At 34.0% G+C, this 19817-nt stretch overlaps 1 protein-coding gene across 1 annotated transcript; it reads right to left on the bottom strand.

Moving 5' to 3' along the window:
• Positions 1-8679: 8679 nt before the first annotated feature.
• On the bottom strand, positions 8680-19312 carry LOC132738275 (myosin-16-like; the record flags this gene model as incomplete). Its single annotated transcript, XM_060725741.1, is given in 7 exon segments — positions 8680-12022; positions 12491-12676; positions 13240-13420; positions 13619-14238; positions 15880-16048; positions 17852-17892; positions 19117-19312. Coding segments are annotated over 7 exon segments (1687 nt in total), but the record flags the coding sequence as incomplete, so codon positions are not given.
• Between the last annotated feature and the right edge of the window lie 505 nt (positions 19313-19817).

Raw genomic sequence — 19817 nt, 5'->3', positions numbered from 1 at the left:
GTGTAAATTTTATATAATATCCTGATTCTTTTTTTTCCTTTTTTTAAATCTTAATACATTTTTCTCAAATTTGATTTTCTTTATGCATGCAGCTTTAAAGAACTCAATGTTGTTTTTTGTTGTTTTTTTGTGTTTTTTTGTTGTTGTTGTTGTTGTTTTTTTTGTTGTTTTTTTTTTAATTTACTGATATAAATTTCTGTTAATATCTGTATATAATGTCAAATAAATTATTTTATTTTGTATAACTAGACAGCATTTAAATAACACGCAAGATGTTTATCTAATAAGTGTCCCTAATTTTTATCTGGAGTGTAACACTAAATGTTTTTTTGAAAAACACTGTATTAAATATTTTTTTAAACCTCATTGGTTGATATGTTTTATTGAGAAAGAGTGCAGTACACAGTAATGGTAGTTCTTCCTACCATATTTGTATGCTCTCCGAAGCATGGTGGGCATATAGTTGCTGCTTCGTCTGTCCGTCTATACGTCCGCTTTTCTTGTCTGGACTTAACTCGGAAACAACAAGAGGTATCAACATGAAACTTTGTAGGTAGATAGATCTCATTTTGTAGAGGTGCAGTGCAAAGAACCATAACTCTGCCGTGCCTAATTTTGAGGTTATTGCCCTTTGTTCATTTCTACACTTTGAAACTTTTTTCCTGTGTCATAACTCTAAAAACTAAGAGATATCAACATAAATATTTTAAGGTAGAAAGATCTCATTAGGAAGAAGTGCAGTGCAAAAGATCCATAACTCTACCTAGCCTAATTTTGGCGTTATTTCCCTTTGGTCATTTTTAAACATTGAACATTTTTGGGACATAACTCTGAAACCATAAAAGGTATCAACAAGAAACTTTTTAGGTAGATAGATCTCATAGAAAAGATTCGAGTGCAAAAGAACCATAACTCTGCCTTGCCAAAATTTGTAGTTATTGCCTTTTGTTCATTTTTTCACTTTGAATTTATACGGGACATAACTCTGAAACCATAAGATGTGTCAACAAGAAACTTTGTAGGTAGATAGATCTCATTTAATATATGTAAACTTTTCTGTTGTCAAAACCTATTCGGGGAACATCACCCGTTTCAACCGGCTCTTGTTAGTTATTGTCCTTTTTATTTTGAAAGCGTCCATTCTGTGTATTTTATAAAAGTTTGTCTTCTATTTTTAACACGAAATGTATATTTTAGGTAACAATAGGTGAAAAAATCTTATTCAGAAGGAGTTTATTGCGCAAGAATGATAATTTACTATTTGTATTTTTTGAGTTATTGCTCTTTGAAAATGTTCATGATTTACGATTTTGTTTTAATGTTCATCTTTAATTGTTATATTGTTTCCATTTTGCATGATTTTCATCTAGAACTGAATTTATCATAGCTTTAGGGTTATTAATTTGAAACGATTGAATGATTATGCAGTTGACAAGAATGTCAACTCTCCATTTAATTATATGAGTATTTTTTTTTTTTCAATAACTCAAAACGTTATTGAAAAAAAGTTTGAATTTTTATGGATGAATATCTTTTATACTAGTAAAATTGAGAAAAAACTGAATCTTTTAACACCTAAAAAGTCAAAATTGAAAAAAGATAATATTACAGGCCCATGGCTTTCAAGATATACTATGCTGAAATTTGATATTAGAAAATATTGATATTCGCTACATAGTCTCTTTGTAAATGTAAAATAAACATGTTTTGAATTCACACAAAGTAGATATGTTTAAAGTTCTAAACACTTTATGTGGTCACAGTTTGAAAACATTTATATAGTGTCATTAAAAAAACTTGCAGTTTTTCTAAAAAAAAAAAGGACCAACTTTACTTGACACGTAATAAGCAACGCAGATTCCTATGAATAGTTTATTAATAATTTTTTCATTCAAATGAGACATATTCAGTAAGAATTTCATAAATTTCAATAAATTTCTGAGATTAAAATAATTTACTCAAAGATGAGCATATTAAATCTTAAAGGATAAAGCCCTTATGAATAAGTAGAATATCTCATAAATTATTTATCAAAATTTTTCAATATTCAAAACTGTATAATATCTGGTTTCCCTTTAATGTTTTTTTTTCTTCTTGTGTTTGTTTAAAAGAAGAAAATATTAAAATAAATCTTAGCAGCTTTATATTATCTATATCACCTGTTAATTAAGAAGATGTGACTTATATTTAGCACTATTTGCGAGGTTAAATATTTTCCTTCAACTCACCTTCATTATTTTTAAGATATCAATAAAATGTGTTTCTGACTCGTTAAAGCTTTAGTTTCGATTTCGTTAAAGCTCTAAATAGGAGAAATGCTTACAATCATTTAAAGATATACTAATAGCTGTAATGTTTTCTTTTACATTTTTGCTCTTAGATAAAAGATAAATAAATAAAAGGACATGTGTGAATTAAGTTTTTACCATAGAATGAAAAACTTAATCAGTTCAATTATGTATATACAAGCAATTGAGTTGAGATTCCACTATATATGATCTTTGTTTTTTGTTATCATATATTTTTGCTGTGTTATTGCATAATATTTAAATTGTATTATACTTGTAATGTTACTCTGTAAAAACTGTTATGCTCTTCATCTTTGGAAAAAAATAAAAGTATCTATCTTTTACATGTATTGACTGTCAATGCGCCAGTTTTTTTTCTTCAAAATTTTATATCGAGTGGCAGAGAAATTTAAGTCTACTATGACTGCCTTTTGTATAATTTTGTGTAAATTACATGCTTTTGTAATGATTTTTAGTCAGTTTTACTGATTTCCATGTTTTGTTTAATTTTGTCAATCAAATCATGATATCACAATATCATTATTGCTTTTTTTTAAATAGCTAGACAACAGTTGCATGTTAAGATAACAATTTGATGTGAAACAAGAATTTGTAACAGAGTTCCAACGTCCCTCGCCTCAGTGAAGTTTTATATGACGCATAAAATTCAAAAGATTGAGGTATGGATCTCAGAATTTCAGTTCAAAATTATGATCAATGCTAGATCTGCAAATGCAACAATACATTTATTAAAGAAATAAAATGAAACACATAATTTAAAAATCTATCATGTTAAGCTTTGACCTCTAATTGTGACCTTGGAGGTAGGGGTGCAGGTGTTGTGCATGACATATCGTCTTATAATTGTAACTATAAATGCCAAGTATTTTCAAAATCCCTTGAACTATGAATAAGTTATAGATCGGACACAAAATATACACTATAAGAGATTATGCTTATCTTTAACCTCTAAGTGTGACCTTGGAGGTAGGGGCCCATGTTTTGCGCCTGACATATCATCTTATTATTGTGATTATTTGTGCAAAGTATTTTAAAATCCCTTGATGTTTAAAAAAGTTATGGACTGGACACAAAATATACCCTAAAACAGACTATGTAAATATTTGACCTTGACCTTGGAGGTAGGGACAAATGTGTTGTGCATGACATATCATCTTATCAATGTGACTATTTGTGCCAAGTATTTTCAAAATCCCTTGATCTATGAAGAAGTTATGGACGAGACACAAAATATACCATGTAACAGATTCTGTTAACATTTGATCTCTATGTGTGACCTTGACCTTGGAGGTAGGGTTGCAGTTGTTGTGCATGACATATCGTCTTATGGTTGTGACTATTTGTTATTACTAAAGTTATTTCAAAATCCCTTGAACTATGAAGATCGGACACAAAATATACCCTATAACAGACTATGTTTTTATTTGACCTCTGAGTGTGACCTTGACCTTGGAGGTAGGGAGGAAGGTGTTGCTCATGACACTTTGTCTAATTATAGTCACTATTTGTGCCAAGTATATTCAAAAGTATTTTAAAATCCCTTGATCTATGAAAAAGTTATAGACCGAACACAAAATATACCCTATAACAGACTATGTTAATCTTTGACCTCCAAGTGTGACCTTGTTTTTTGTTTTGTTTTGGGTTTTACGTCACATCGACACAGTATAGGTCATATCGCGACCTTCCAACTTTACTGGTGGAGGAAGACCTCAGGTGCCCTTCCGTGCATTATTTCAGGCCCGAACGGGCACCTGAGTAGAACCACCGACGTTCCGTAAGCTAGCTGGATAGCTTCAAGTGTGACCTTGACCTTGGAGGTAGGTGTCCAGTTGTTGCGCATGACACATTGTCTTATTATTGTGAATAATTGTGGCAAGTATTTACAAAATCCCTTCAAAGATAAGAAAGTTATGGACCGGACACGACATATACCCTCAAATAGACAATGTTGACCTTGAATGAGCAAGTGTGATCTTGACCCTTAAGGTAGGGGTCTGGTTGTTGCACATGACACATCGTTTTATTATAACAAACATCTGTGCCATATTATTTTAAATTTCTTTGACAAAAGACAAAGTTATGGACCGGACATGTTACGGATGGACAGACGAACAGGAGAGTAATAATGTGGCTACTCTATTGTTCCCTCCATTGTTTTAGCCACACAAAGAAAAAAGCCACATAAAAGCATTACGTTATGAATGACATCAAAGAGAAAGAACAGTTACCTTATTCCCTCTAGCCACATTATTACTATCCTGTGAGTGCAGACGGACGGACAGACGGACGTTCTAACAGGAGAGTAATAATGTGGCTACTCTATTGTTCCTTTTAGCCACACTTAAGAAAATAACCACATAAAAGCAATACGGAATGAATGACATCAAAGAAAAAGAACAGTTGCCTATTGTCCATTTAGCCACATAATTACTGTCCTGTGGTTGCGGACGGATGGACAAACGGACGGAGCCTATTTCTATATCCTCCTTTTTTTCGAAAAGGCGGAGGACAAAACAACAACTTATCTGAATATATTCATCATCATCTTCAATAATCGCCTAACTCTCCATAGATGATAATCGCGATGAAACTAAAACTATGTACATGCTCAGCAATTGGGTTCCTCTTTACAATTAAAAGTATTCTATTTACATCTTAAAAACTGGTAAAACTGGCAATGTGTCTAGTTGGTGGAAGTGTGTTTCATCACCGCCGACATGAGACCCTCCATGGTTGGTTGCTCAACAACTTGTATGGGTATACTTACTAACTTACTTTCTGGCGTTCGCAATTACACGACTACGCCAGTATCTACGATGAAGGATGTGGTCCGTCTCAGGTCCTCAACATCACAATAAAACTTTAGTTCGACGGTTGTTTCCTGAGGCCGCGTCGCAGCTCGCTCCTAGGCGTGTCGCTTACATCTTTGGAGGACATGCTCTGCAGTTTGGTCTTCTTCTCCAAACGGACACATTGGGGATTGAACGAGTCGGTACTTTTCGTTCATGTGTGCGTTAAGTCTGTTATGTCCTGAGCGAAGTCTGACCATCATCACTTGTTCTGGTCGGTTCAAAGAGTGATATGCATGAAGCTCTTTTCTTGGCTTTGTATTGGTAGACGATTCCAGAGAATGATTGTGGCTGAAAAGAAGGTGTTCTGATACACAGATTTCCTACATGTGAGTTATTGTGGTCTGCCTCTTGATGTTCTTGCACTACGTAGCGGGGGATCAGGTGTGACATCTACAAAATTCTGGAAACAAAGTGATCCCTCGGAAGCATTAACCACAACAAAATAACATAAGAATTGCAGACTCGGTTTGATTGAGTCTGTACATGAGGAATAATGAATAAGTGCAACATCCCTCATGTCCCCTAGCACCGGCTTGAGCGGTACTCAATTCTCACCACTTTATAGTGTTGGCATCAATGATCCCGAAGAACCAGAAATTATAACAACACTGAAGTGAAGTACGGGGCAACTTTTTACGGCTGCCACACGGCACTTGACACCTGCTGTTGTGAAGTACAAAATTCTGGAAATGCTTGATCTTGTAGAGCAAGGTGACTCTTGGCATATCCCGGCTCTTCTGTAGAGTGGTCCAGTGTCGTGAGTTTATCATCATTGTGAGGCTGCTCTGGCGTGAGTAGTCATTCTTAACAAATCGTGCTGCTCTTCTTTGGACCATCTCTAGTTGGTTGATGTAGCTGTCAGCAGCAGGTGACCATACAGAGGATGCATACTTTACTATTGGCCGTACGAAGGTGTTGTAAGCTTTGGATTCGGCATCTGGTGGGCTTGAAGGGATCATTTGGCGCAGGAATGCTAGGGTTGAGTTGGCTTTTTTGGTTATGTTGTCGATGTTCTGTTTATTTATTAACAACATTGTACACATGTAGATCTCTAATGAGGAATGTTGCACTTATTCATTATCCATCATGTACAGACTCACTCAAACCGAGTCTGCGATTCTTATGTAATGTTGTTGTGATTAATGCTTCCGAGGGATCACTTTGTGTTATATTTATTTTCTCTATTTGTTATACATGTATGTATATAGTAAAAACTTAAAAAATCTTCTTTTAAAAACTCATACAGCTGGAAGTTAGATATTAAGATTTGAAACCTCTGTGATTACTGATGACTGAAAATAGCAAAGGGCAATAACTGAAAAATGATTCTTGTGTGATGCCCTCCTCCTCAATAAGATCTATCAACCTATGCAGTTTCAAGTTGATACCTGTTATAATTTTTTAGATAAGCTCCGGACAAAAAGTATGAAAAATAACAAAGCGCAAAGGGTAGAGTTATCATTCTTGCACACAGCATTCCTCCTCAATACGATAAATCCACCTCTGAAGTTTCATGTTGACATCTCAAAGACTTTTTGAGTTATGCTCCACTCAGGTGAAAAATTAAGTATGAAAAATAACAAAGGGCAATAACTAAAAAATTATGAAAAGGTAGAGTTATCACTCTTGTGCACTGCACGCCTCCTGAGTGAGATATATCCACCTATGAAGTTTCATGTTGATATCTCTTTTGAGTTATGATCTGGATACTTATTTAGTTTGAAAAATAACAAAGAGCAATAACAGAAAATTATGATCTATCCACCTTTGAAGTTTAGAGTTGATACCTCAAATACTTTTTAAGATATGCTCCGGACAAAAATGTCGGGCGGAAGGACGGCCGGACAGACAAACAGAGACTAAGTTATATTTTGACTTTCTATTGAATACCTTATATAGTAAATACTTAATGAGTTACTGTCTAGACAAAAATTAAGTTTGAAAAATAACAAAGCAATAACTGAAAAATTATGCAGAGAATAGTTATCATTCTTGTGAACTGCACTCCTTCCCAATATGATCTATCCACCTATGAAGTTTGAAATTGATACCTCAAATACCTATTGAGATATGCTCCGGACAAAAATTCGGACGGAAGGACAACGGAGACTATTTCTATATCTCACGCCGCCATTTGGCGGAGGATTACAAAAAATCAACTGGTCGGCTTTTAAAAGTACTTGTACTTGGATATAAAACCAAATAAAACATGCAACAAGCCATCTTTTAAAAGTATTGGGTAAAAGAATAAACAAGAGGGCCATGATGGCCCTGAGGTCGCTCACCTGTATATTGCCCCCCCCCCCCCCCCGGCCCAATTTTTACCCAAGGGCTTTTATTTGTTTATTTGAACAGACTTGGTAGACACCCATAAGAAGATGTTTCATGCAAAACATCTAAGTTCTAGCTCATTGGGTTTTTTAAAAGAAGATTTTTTAAGTTTTTACTATACACATAGAGTAAAAAACAATGACACCCCTCGGGCAGGGCCAGTTTTGACCCCTGGGCTTTTATTTGAACAAACTTTGTAGATATTTACTTAAAGATGTTGCATGCTTAATATCTAAACTCTAGTTATTTGGGTTTTTTCAAAGAAGATTTTTAAGTTTTTGCTATGTATATAAGGAAAATCAATGACCCCCGGGGCGGGGCCAGTTTTGACCCCAGGGCTTTTATTTGAACATACTTGGTAGACACCCATTAGAACATGTCTCATGCTAAATATCTAAGCTCTAGCTCTTTGGGTTCTTTAAAAGAGATTTTTAAGTTTTTACTTTATGCATATAGGGAAAATCAATGACCCCCTGGGGCGGGGCCAATTTTGACCCCAGGGCTTTTATTTGAACAAACTTGGTAGACATTCACTAGAAGATGTTTCATGCCAAATATCTAAGCTCTAGCTCTTACAGTTCTTTAAAGGAAGATTTTTTAAGTGTTTACTATATGCATATAGGGAAAATCAATGACCCCCCGGGGCGGGGCCAATTTTGACCCCAGGGCTTTTATTTGAACAAACTTGGTAGACACTCACTAGAAGATGTTCCATGCCAAAAATCTTAGCTCTAGCTCTTACAGTTCTTTAAAAGAAGATCTTTTAAGTTTTTACTATATGCATATAGGGAAAATCAATGACCCCCCGGGGGCGGGGCCAATTTTGACCCCAGGGCTTTTATTTGAACAAACTTGGTAGACACTCATTAGAAGATGTTTCATGCCAAATATCTAAGCTCTAGCTCTTAGGGTTGTTTAAAAGAAGATATTTAAAGATTTTTCTTTCGGTTGCCATGGCAACCAGAGTTCTGCATGGAATTAAATTCTTTGAACAATTTTTAAAGGTGACCACCAAAGGAACATTCCTGTGAAGTTTGGATGAAATTGGCTCAGTGGTTTATGAGGAGATGTCATTTAAAGCAAAAGTTTACGGACGGACGACGGACGGACGCCGGACGAAAAGCGATCACAAAAGCTCTCCCTGTCACTTTGTGACAGGTGAGCTAAAAACACATCTTGATTAGAAGTTAATAAGTGTGAGATTTATATATAAAACAACACAGTTATTTTTTATGGAGATTAATTTATTGTTGACACTGGTAAATATCCAACATCATACAAATAATTACTAGAGAAACAGTTTCTGTTAAACATGCGAGTATACTGCTGTGAAATAAAACCTAAATAATGTAAATATGAAAAAATCTGCCACCATTTTGAGTTTGCTATTTTTTCTCAAATATTGTATGCCAATGTTACATAAAGCTTGTTTGTGGTCTTCTAGTTGTAACATAACAATATTTATCTAAGCTTGATTGTGACATAAATTCTTTAAACTTATAATAATAGTCTAGAGCTAACTAGAAATGGTGTGAGGTCTGAAAACAAGGTCATTACGCATTGGTTAGATAGTCCATTTGAACAACTTGACCACCCCTCTGCTATATTTCATTAGCCATAATATACTTTTTAAGTTCTTATTTGCAATTTTTACATTACAAACATCATTTGAGCCGTGTCATGACAAAACCAACATAATGGGTTTTGCGACCAGCATGGATCCAGACCAGCCTGCACATCCGCGCAGTCTGATCAGGATCCATGCTGTTCGCTTACAAGCCCTATAACAAGTAGAGAAACTGATAGCGAAAAGCATGGATCCTGATCAGACTGCACGGATGCAAACCCATTATGTTGGTTTTGTCATGACGTGGCTCATTTCATGTTACATTGTAACTTGTAACAAAAAAGTTTCAATATTGAGAAAAAAACAACAATAGAAACTAAAGTAATTAGATAATTGTACATGTTTATATTAATATACAAGATAATAGATCAGAAAATTCGTATTGAAATATCTACTTATCTACTAACTTTCAATTCAATACAAAAATGTGAATGATTAAAACTAAGCAAATTGAAATGATGATAGCTTCCATATTATTTCTTTCCGCTATTCCCAAATAATGTTTAGACCAACACGGTCTACAAATAAAATATTCCTTATATCCCACACTGCAACCAACCCATAGAAAATCACCACTAACCAAGAATTTATCATTGCAAAACATTTAATTGTTCGCTTTGATTTTGATACTTAATATTAAAGCATTAATGGTCTTACGGTAAAAACAGACCAATCCACATGAAAAAAATACTTAATGATAGCTTGAAGAATGTGTTTATTTCAGCTCAATTGTTATGAAGCTTGAAACTTATTTAAGTCACTCTTGTATCCACTTCTTGATTCTAACCAGGACTTGTGTGATTTGAGGAAACTCCAGTCATGACCCAAGAAGGGCTCGAACCTACTATCCCTGAGTTGAGAGGATGACATCTTTACCACTAAGTCATCTCTTTCTCCATATTAATAATAAATATTAATTATTATCTTTAACACATTTTCTATCAGATTTGTCTGCATTATGTAAATTCTATATTACAACAAGTCACATACAGAAATACAAAACGTTAATATTACATAAAGGTAACATGCATTATATATGATAAAAAAGTGACGGAACAAGGAAAATTGTACTAAAATATAACTGACATTATTTTATTTTTTATACATATATATACCTAACTTGTAGATATAAGGCATAAACATCTCTACAAAAAACTTTGTATTATAAGCTATTATATTTTCAGTCAAGTGGAGTCACAGAAGAACATTCTAGACTATATTCTTAGTGCTTGATAGTAAAACAAGAATAATGTAAAAAAAATCTAAGTTCAAAATAGGCCATAATTCTGTCAAAATCCATGTAAGAGTTATGAGCTTTAGAGAGTGACTTCCCAATTATGCTCTCAAAAAAGTGTGTGAAGTTTCAATCCATACACTTCAATACTTTTGGAGATTCCAATTTGCTTTAAACAAATCTTTCTAATCCAGTTACCTCTCTGGCGTGGGTTCAATCCCCGGGAGATGCTTTGGTAGTTTAGCGCGGAGGAAGGTAGTCTAGTACTGGTGTAACTCTCCGATCGAACGATGGTTAGGAAACTACCCGCCTATATGACTGAAACACTGTTGGGAATAGGCGTAAAATGAAAGAAAGAAACAAACAAAAATATACATATTTCCTCTCATTATCTTTGTTATAACACTTATATAACCAAAACGTTAATGTAAACAGCATTGTTTAACCTATATGCATATCTTTGTACGACTATATTTACATTTACAGTTATTGTAATGTTAATAAAATAATGCACCTTTGAATAAGTCTAAAATGAAATATTTTCTGTTCTAGTCACATATTTCTATAACGAATACATAAAATAACAACCATGAACAGTCATCAAAAACTTGTCATCAAGAGCTTGTCATCAGGTTTTAACCCCCCTTACCTAACCCTGCTGGAACTGAAAGTGATTAGTCTTTGCCACCAGTATAGTGCCAGGTCAGCCTGTACATTCATGCAGTATAAGTAGGCTCTATACTGTTGACTTACTATAACTTTTTAATTGAAGTGTTAACTGTTTTATATTTCACTTGTTCAGCTTTGACTCTTGCACTGTTCCCTGTTATTTGTAAGGGGCTTCAGATCAACGAGCTAAAATCAAACATCCACCAGTATAGAGTCTGGTAAGACAGGACAGATATGTAGGATAACATGACTTCATACTGGTGAAATAGATTGACCAATTTTGTCACAAGATATATCGTTGCAAAATCCTTAAAATGCTAAGATCAGTCACCTAGACAACTACAAACTAGCAGTATACAGTAACTCTAAATTACAATAAAACAAATTAAAAAATTGTATCATGTTGCCATGGCAATTAACAATCTAAGTTACAATATGAACACATTTAGTCAATCATATAACATATATATCAGTCAACATAAATATTTCATTTTTATCTACAATGTTTTTCAGTTGTCTCTATTTTGCATCATGCCTTTTGGTTCAATGTTTAAGATTCTCTTTATATTTCATTTCAGAACCAAACACATCGAATATAGCACTAAACACATATTAAACATAATTTGGACACACACATGCACATCACAAAATGTGAAAAAAATATATTTCACAATCATGCATTTTAACCGGTTTACGTTCACAATCATGCAGTTTTAACCGGTTTAAGACTGGTCTGTCTTCTCTCAGTATCAAATGCTGCCACTTGCTCATTCCCATCTATCAGGTCAATCAACTTAAGTAATTGTTCATCCCCTTGTACAGTTTTGTTATCAACTAAAACAGAGCGTACTGTGTCCACCAACTCATCAAATTTACAAACTTCAGCATCAGCTTTTTTCCAGTTACTTTCTAGTTTTTGTATTCGTTTTACAGCTTTAGCGCTCATCTGCTCCACCATAGTATCTTTTTCATTCAGCAATGCTCGATATTTCTCCACCTGAAATTAATAATGCATGTATAACATACATATAAGTTATTATCATACTTTAGCTTATAATGTCATTGTCACTTTTGTAAAGGTCAGAGTTGATATAAGAGTGTGTCTATCAGGTTATAGTTTTCTACAATCTTACTATAATGAATTCTGTATAATCTAAGTTCATATTGTGATTGTACAGCCTTATAGGCAGAGAAATACACAAGGTGCACTTAATTTATTATTTATATGTATTATTATGTGTATGTAGAACCATAAATTTGCTATTTGGGCAGCTTTCACCTAACAACATCAATCAACTTTGTTTTAGTTTTGTAATTTACTTTTATTCTTTTTAAAGTTTATTTTTAGGTTTATTTTAAATCTTTTCAATAATTCATTTAAAAACCAACATATATGGGAAATCCTTTATAAACTTAATATTTAAGATTTCAAATATTGAAGAACATAACCTCTGCAGAGACGTACCTTCTTTTTTAGTGCTATAACTTGTCTTTGTGATTCTACATCTACAGCTGATCTCCCATCACTACCTGGAGTAGCGGCAGTCTCCAGTTTCTCCAGCAGTTCTGTAATTTGTTCGTTCAAAAGCTCGTTCTCCGCTTTCAAACCTTGATTTTTCCCTCTTAGTCTGCCGATCTCTTCCTGAACAAGCTGTGAATATGAACAACAGAAATTACTGAAATGATTTATATTACAGCATTTACTTTTCTTTACGGAATCTGTAATCTAATCAATGATTATAAATGAAAGTTCCAGGGATTTTTCCAGGATTTTGGGAACATGACCCATACCCATAGAACTGGGAATTTCAGCGATGTTTTATTAAAAATTGGGAAAAAATGCATGACTGAAATATTGCAGTGATTAAATTAATACAAACAATCCCTGTTTGGGATGGGATCTTAAAACATTTTATCACTATTGCAGTGAAGGAGCCCTTATTTTCAAAGAATTTAGAATTCTTTATTCAATATTTTTATTTTGTAACTTTCAATTGGGAATATTTTCCTGTGGATTGGGAAAATATTTTTAGTCTCACTCATTCTAAATTACATCAGAATGTCAATTACCATATATTTACTATGCAGGTCTTTAAAAATAGAATATAAATATACATGATCTATGCTTTACAATCTGTCTATACTAGCATGAAAAATACTGGAAAATCTAACAATTTTAAAGATACGTTATAAAAGAAAACTGTTTTATTTTACCTTCATTTCACCTTCCTGGTCGAGCATCGACTCAAACTTGTCACTCAACTCCCGTAGTTTACCATTAAGCTGGTCAACCATTTTGTTACTCTTCTCTAGCTCTGTCTGAGTCACCTGAAGCTCGGCTTGAAGACGTCGCTCCGAGTACTCGCACTGACTCACACGACTACTTAAATCCTCGCTGTAGAACAGACACATTATTTAATTAGAATATACACTCATTTATTTCAATAAACTATACAAAAAAGAACATTTAAGCCAAGTTATTTCAGAATTCCACCATCTAAATACCTAGTTATGATCTGACACACTATTACATCAATCTCAATTTTGGTCTGACATCAGCAAGCTAAAATCAACACAAAAAAAACATACTTACTTTTCAAAAGTGACATCATTCAGTGAAGACTTTAATGCTTTTTCTATCAAATGAGCCACTCTGACAATTTCTGTGAATAGCATCGCTACACGGCTCATCTGATTGGACAACTCTCCCTCTTCACTAGGATGGCACACACTTTCAAATTTTGACTCGACCTTATTGGATACCGCATGACAGACACTCTTATGTACTGGTTCAGTTGATGACAAAGAGTTTCCAGCACTTCTTCTAGAATGACAACTGGTCACATCGTTTTCTACTGACTGTGCAGTTTTTAATGTAACAGATTTCTTAACTGGAGCAAAAGCACTATTTCCTGAAAAGCCAAGCTTCTTTCTACTCAGAGCACCTGGACTGTCTACCACTCCCTGTTCACATGAAAGAGCATCTACAGGATTCGGAGGAGGTTTATTAGTTTTTTCATTATTTTCACAACCAGTCTGTTGTTCTTGATCTTCATTGCTCCTAGTGGCATCTTCAATATTTTCTCCAAGACTGTTTGCTGCATTTAGAATCTGAGAAACCAAGGAGATTGAAATATTCGTATTGTCTTTCAACGGCTCTTTGTTCAAAGTAAAACCATCAATAACCACTTTACTGTTCTCAACATCCTTGTTCTGGAAATATACACATTCAAAATATGAGCCCTGTCACGACAAAACCAACATCGTGTGTTTGCGACTAGCATAGATCCAGACCAACCTGCGCATCCACGCAGTCTGATCAGGATCCATGCTGTTCTCTTACAAACCCTATAACAAGTAGAGAAACAGACAGCGAACAGCATTTGTTAAGTCTTTAGGCCTCCAGCCCATAAACATTTACAACATATATATGATATAAATACATAGACAGTGAGTGATACAGACATTGAGACATGTATTGTTTGTTTGTTTTGGTATTACGTCACACAAACACAGAATAAGTCATATGGCGATGTTCCAGCTTTACTGGTAGAGGAAGACCTAAGGTACCCTTCTGTGCATTATTTCAGGCACGAACAGGCACCCGAGTAGAACCACTGAGGTTCCGTAAGCTAGCTGGATAGCTTCCTCACATGATAGAATCCAAAGTCCCTGTAGGGATTCGAACCCACAGATGTGAGGGGCAAGTGATTTGAAGTCAACGACCTTAACCACTCTGCCACGAACGCCCAATAGACATGTATATATACATAATTTACAAAATTAACAGTATTTCAGTATTCATTAAAAAATATCTAAGTTACTTTCTCTTTTATCTAATGCATAGAACAGGTATATTGCAGTGTTTCTAATGTCATTTTTATTAGACATTAATGAGTAAAATTTTTCAAGTGTTGGTAGCATTTTGTAATTTTCCAAAATACAATGGCAGTGTATATCATTTATAAAGGGACAGATTTATAAAAAATAGTATTCATCTTCTATTGAATACACTTTGTCTTTCTACAAATTTTGAGCAGTCAACAAATCACTTAACATTTACAACTTTCACAGGTCTAACCCTGTACAGTCAAAAGCCTGAATAGTTAGCAATTCACACTTTGGATGGTACAAACTTCAAGGATTTAAGGCTGTCATTGAATATCACAATATTGATATATCATTGATAATCATCATCGTCAGGGGCAAGCCGTTGTTTCCTTAAGCAAGAAACTATACATTCATTGCTTAGTACTGGTTGGTTTGAGAGTGTTTCAATAAGCTTATAGCTTCAAACACAATGAAACTAAAAGAAATTTGTATAAACAAAGGTTGCTGACTTTAAAGAGATGTCAAACTCATTACTGCAAGTTTACATATTGCCAGGGACTGCTTTCATTTAGGGAAGATATCCAGCTAGCTTATGAAAGGTCAAAAATTTTATTTGCTCATGCCAGGAGTAATGCATGATCGGGAACCCAAGGGGTCATCCTTCACCTGCTAACCGGGAAAGATCTTATATGAACTGTAGAATGTAAGGGCAAGTTAGTTTGTTTGTTTTGGTATTATGTCACACAAACACAGTATAAGTCATATGGCGATGTTCCAGCTTTACTGGTGGAGGAAGACCTCAGGTGCCCATCTGTGCATTATTTCAGGCACCAACAGGCACCTAAATAGAACCACCAACGTTCTGTAAAGTAGCTGGACAGCTTCCGCACACTTAAGAATCCAGATTCAAGTAGTGGGGGGCAAGCGGTTTGAAGCCAACAACCATAACCACACAGCCATGGACGCCTTTGTCAGTGCAACTTAAAACCTAATAAAACTCATTATTTTATATATCTATCAAACCTCTATTCCAGCCCTCCTGCTCAGGTTTGCTAATACCCCCATCATGTTCTCAAGAAGCTCATCTATGGCGGAAGAGCAGTCGGCTATCTCAGTACCCTGCTTCTTCATTACTTTAGAGGCATAATCCTGGGTACCAGTAAGCTCTTCCTGAGTACTCTTCAATATTGCTCTGAAGAAGATAAAATTCTTAATTGGGCTTAACCTTACATTGCTATTTAATTATATAACTTATATTCAGTAATTCTGCAAATACAAAATAGGTACAAATAATGCTACTTGTTTGGAACACATGATGTATAAATTTTTTTGTGAGGACCTAAATAATAAGTTAATGTTAATACAATTATCTTGTCCCACCTTCAAAATCAACTTGGTCATTCTGTTTGTACATGTACATTAAAGATCCTGTATGTTGTTATTCAGGATGTAAAAACACCTAAGTGAAATTTTATATATGTATATTATTATTCTTCTAAAACAATTTCCAAACATCCAAGAATATGTTAAATATCTACTGCAAATGTTTACAGGCATTATATATAATCATTAAAATATATGCATTCATTACTTCTTAGAATTAACAGAAAATAAATTTCTTATTACTTCCCCTTATTTACATGAAATGTAAATTCGGTAATATCTCTACACATAATGCTTTTTGCCCCAAGTTTTTGGAACTTCCTATATTGATAAATCTTTATTTGAGCATCATATTTATGATATAAAACCTTAAAAAAAATTGAGTTACAGAATCTTTAAATGAAATCACACAAGTCACATGGCTAGTATTAAAACTACTTGGTGATTATGTCGGAGTCTAAATTTCGTTCAACATATATAGATATATTTACGCTTAAAACACAATATATATATACATGTAGAATATTAACAGAAATTCATGCTTGGACTTTTACAAATGCCATTTTAATGTGATTTGAGTACATAAGATAATTTTTATTTATTTTTTATTTGTCTGAATATCCCTTTAATGACTGATCACAATACTTCATGCTAACACAGTAAGGGCTGTTTTTGCATTATATTTGACCACTTTTGGAAGTTTACATAGATTGTAAGTGCCGTTTGCAATGGGTTAACTACACTTTCTTTCTTCAATTTACCATATTACAATAAGTGCTGCTTGCAATGTGTTAATCACTTTCTTTCTTCACTTCACAATAGTTTGACCTTTAAAATACATTTCCAAAGTTATCATGATGATTAGCATGAATCTGGAGGCATGCTGCTTTAAGTTGTTGAATGGAATTGGCCGAATTCTAGTTTGAATCGGTAAAGAAACCTGATTAAACAACCGATATGTTCAGGCTGGTATTACCCTTTTTTCATAATGTTTAGGCCTCTGAAATAATTGTAACTGGACAGAATATAAGTTGAAGTTTACATAGTAAATGGCGATTTATGCAAGATCTAAATTAATTCTATTTTCGATTTGATGTTTACATCGTCAGTACTTGACCAATATCCGAATCTTACTAGTATATCAAGTGACTTTACCTAGCACCCTTATCAACAGAGTAGGACCTGCATCAGCAGCTAACTTGCATTCAGCTTCTCGATTTCCACAGCACTCTTTGTTTACACGCACAAGTTAGAAAAATATTTTTACACCACTATCCATCCCAGACTCTCACCTTGAAGAAGAATGCCTTCTGGTTAAGAATCTTGTCATGTGTCTCAAATGGGGTTCAGGCTTGTAAGCCAATACCAAGAAAGAAGGAGGCATACTGGCTCGGACTTTACCAGACTTAATGGTTTTAACATGTATTATGTCTTATTTCCAGTGTTACTTATATTTATCATATAATAATTCATGTGTCCTGATGTTTCTTAGACAGTTATGCCAAAAATAAAGATTTAAAAAACTATCACTTGTTCCATGGTTTTAATTTGATTGAGTATAAACAAGAGATACAACTTAACTTCTCACTGAATATATATGGAGGGACATTACCTTGTTTCTTGTTCTTTCGCCCTGAGGTTAGCACAACAGTCCTGTAAATAGATGGAAACATTGTAAAAGTTTGGGGGGGTATATTGAGACAGCTTAATAAAAAGATTTTCATTAATAATGTATATGCTTACACATTATCATCATAGTATGGGAAGTAATTTGTTGCCATAATGTTTGATCATAATTTTATTGTGTAAAAGTCAGAGGTGGGGGACCTGTAAATATTCTATGACATAATAATAACTACAATTCACAATTCATAATGTAACGTTTCACACCTTACAAAGAGAGAGAGAGGTCATTTTCAGCCAAAGTGATGGGAAATTTCCTTCTTTTAATTACAATGCTAATATATACTGGTTACCAAAATAAAAAAAAAAATAACCACAACACTTGCAAATGGACCAGATCTAGATGATGCCAAAGTATCACATTGTTTTGACCTTTATTCAGAATATTCATACTGACCTGTGTATTATAAGTACAAGGAGTGTAAGGGATATTTTTGATATATGATAATTTAACAATATACAACAACATTACAACAAATTTAAGATCTAGGTAAGTGTTGACTTTTATATCAGTGGTCTCAATAGTGGGGACAAATAAAGAACAAAACAACAAATTGGGACTGAATCTGGTGGTCTTTAAAGTGGATAAGCAAGGTGGTCTTAATTCTGGATCATGTAGCCATTAACATAAAGAACAGAAAATATTGTTCTTTTCAAACGGGGTGGTCTTATTACGGGGTGGTCTGAAGTAGGGATTATACTGTACTTTAGATTAAGCTAGTTTATAAGGATGACCACCTTGCATCTCTTTATATTTAGAAGTGGAGTGACCATCATCAGCAATTTTTCATCACATTTGTTTGTTTGTTTCATTTTACACCTTTTCCCAACAGTATTTCAGTCATATAGGCAGGTAGTTTCCTAACCATGGTTCCTGAGAGTTACACCAGTACTAGACTACCTATCTCCTTGCTAACCTACCAAAGCATCTCATGGGGATCGAACCCACGCCAGAAAGGTAACTGGATTAGAAGTCATTGACTAACCCCTCGACCATTGAGGCAGTTTTTCATCAAGTGAAAAATGTTGTGATAGTTTGAAAGCATCTAAAATATCATATTATTACATGTCATATGGCATCAACAAATATTTTCCACAACACCATTCAAACGGTTAAACAGTATTTTTAAAGGTTACTTTCAGGCAAGTATATGTATGAAAAATGTTATCCGACAGTTTTTGTCAAAAACTTACCTTAAGTCGGTCACACTCGCCCTTCAGTGTTGTTAATTCTGCTGACATGTTCTTCTCTTTGGTATCCTGAGATTTCGCTGTCTCCATTTGGTTATATATTATCTCGCGGCACTCAAACAAATCTTTCTCGAGCAGGTCTATCTCACTCTCTCGGCTCTCCAGTGTTCTGTTGAGGTTCCTTACTACTAATTCTCTCCTGTAATATTTTTGTAAATTGACTACTTTTCAATCATCTAGAGTTTAAATTGACTACTTTTCAATCATCTAGAGTTTAAATTGGCTACTTTTCAATCATCTAAAGTTTAAATTGGCTACTTTTCAATCATTTAAGAGTTTAAATTGACTACTTTTCAATCATTTAGAGTTTAAATTGACTACTTTTCAATCACTTAGAGTTTAAATTGACTACTTTTCAATCATTTAGAGTTTAAATTGACTACTTTTCAATCATTTAGAGTTTAAATTGACTACTTTTCAATCATTTAGAGTTTAAATTGACTACTTTTCAATCATTTAAGAGTTTAAATTGACTACTTTTCAATCAACTTGAGTTTAAATTGACTACTTTCAATCATAAAGAGTTTAATTGACTACTTTTCAATCATTTAATAGATTTTATGCCCACATAAAATAATTTATGTCATTGTTCTGTCCCTATACTCATTACTGTACAGAATATTACGGGTCAGGTTTTTAGCCGT

Source organism: Ruditapes philippinarum, unplaced genomic scaffold, assembly GCF_026571515.1.
Source record: "Ruditapes philippinarum isolate M1 unplaced genomic scaffold, ASM2657151v2 ctg731_1_1_1_1, whole genome shotgun sequence".
NCBI classification, from domain to species: Eukaryota; Metazoa; Mollusca; class Bivalvia; order Venerida; family Veneridae; genus Ruditapes; species Ruditapes philippinarum.
The sequence above is the reverse complement of the archived record's forward strand: the minus strand, read 5'-3'. Positions and strand labels throughout refer to the sequence as shown.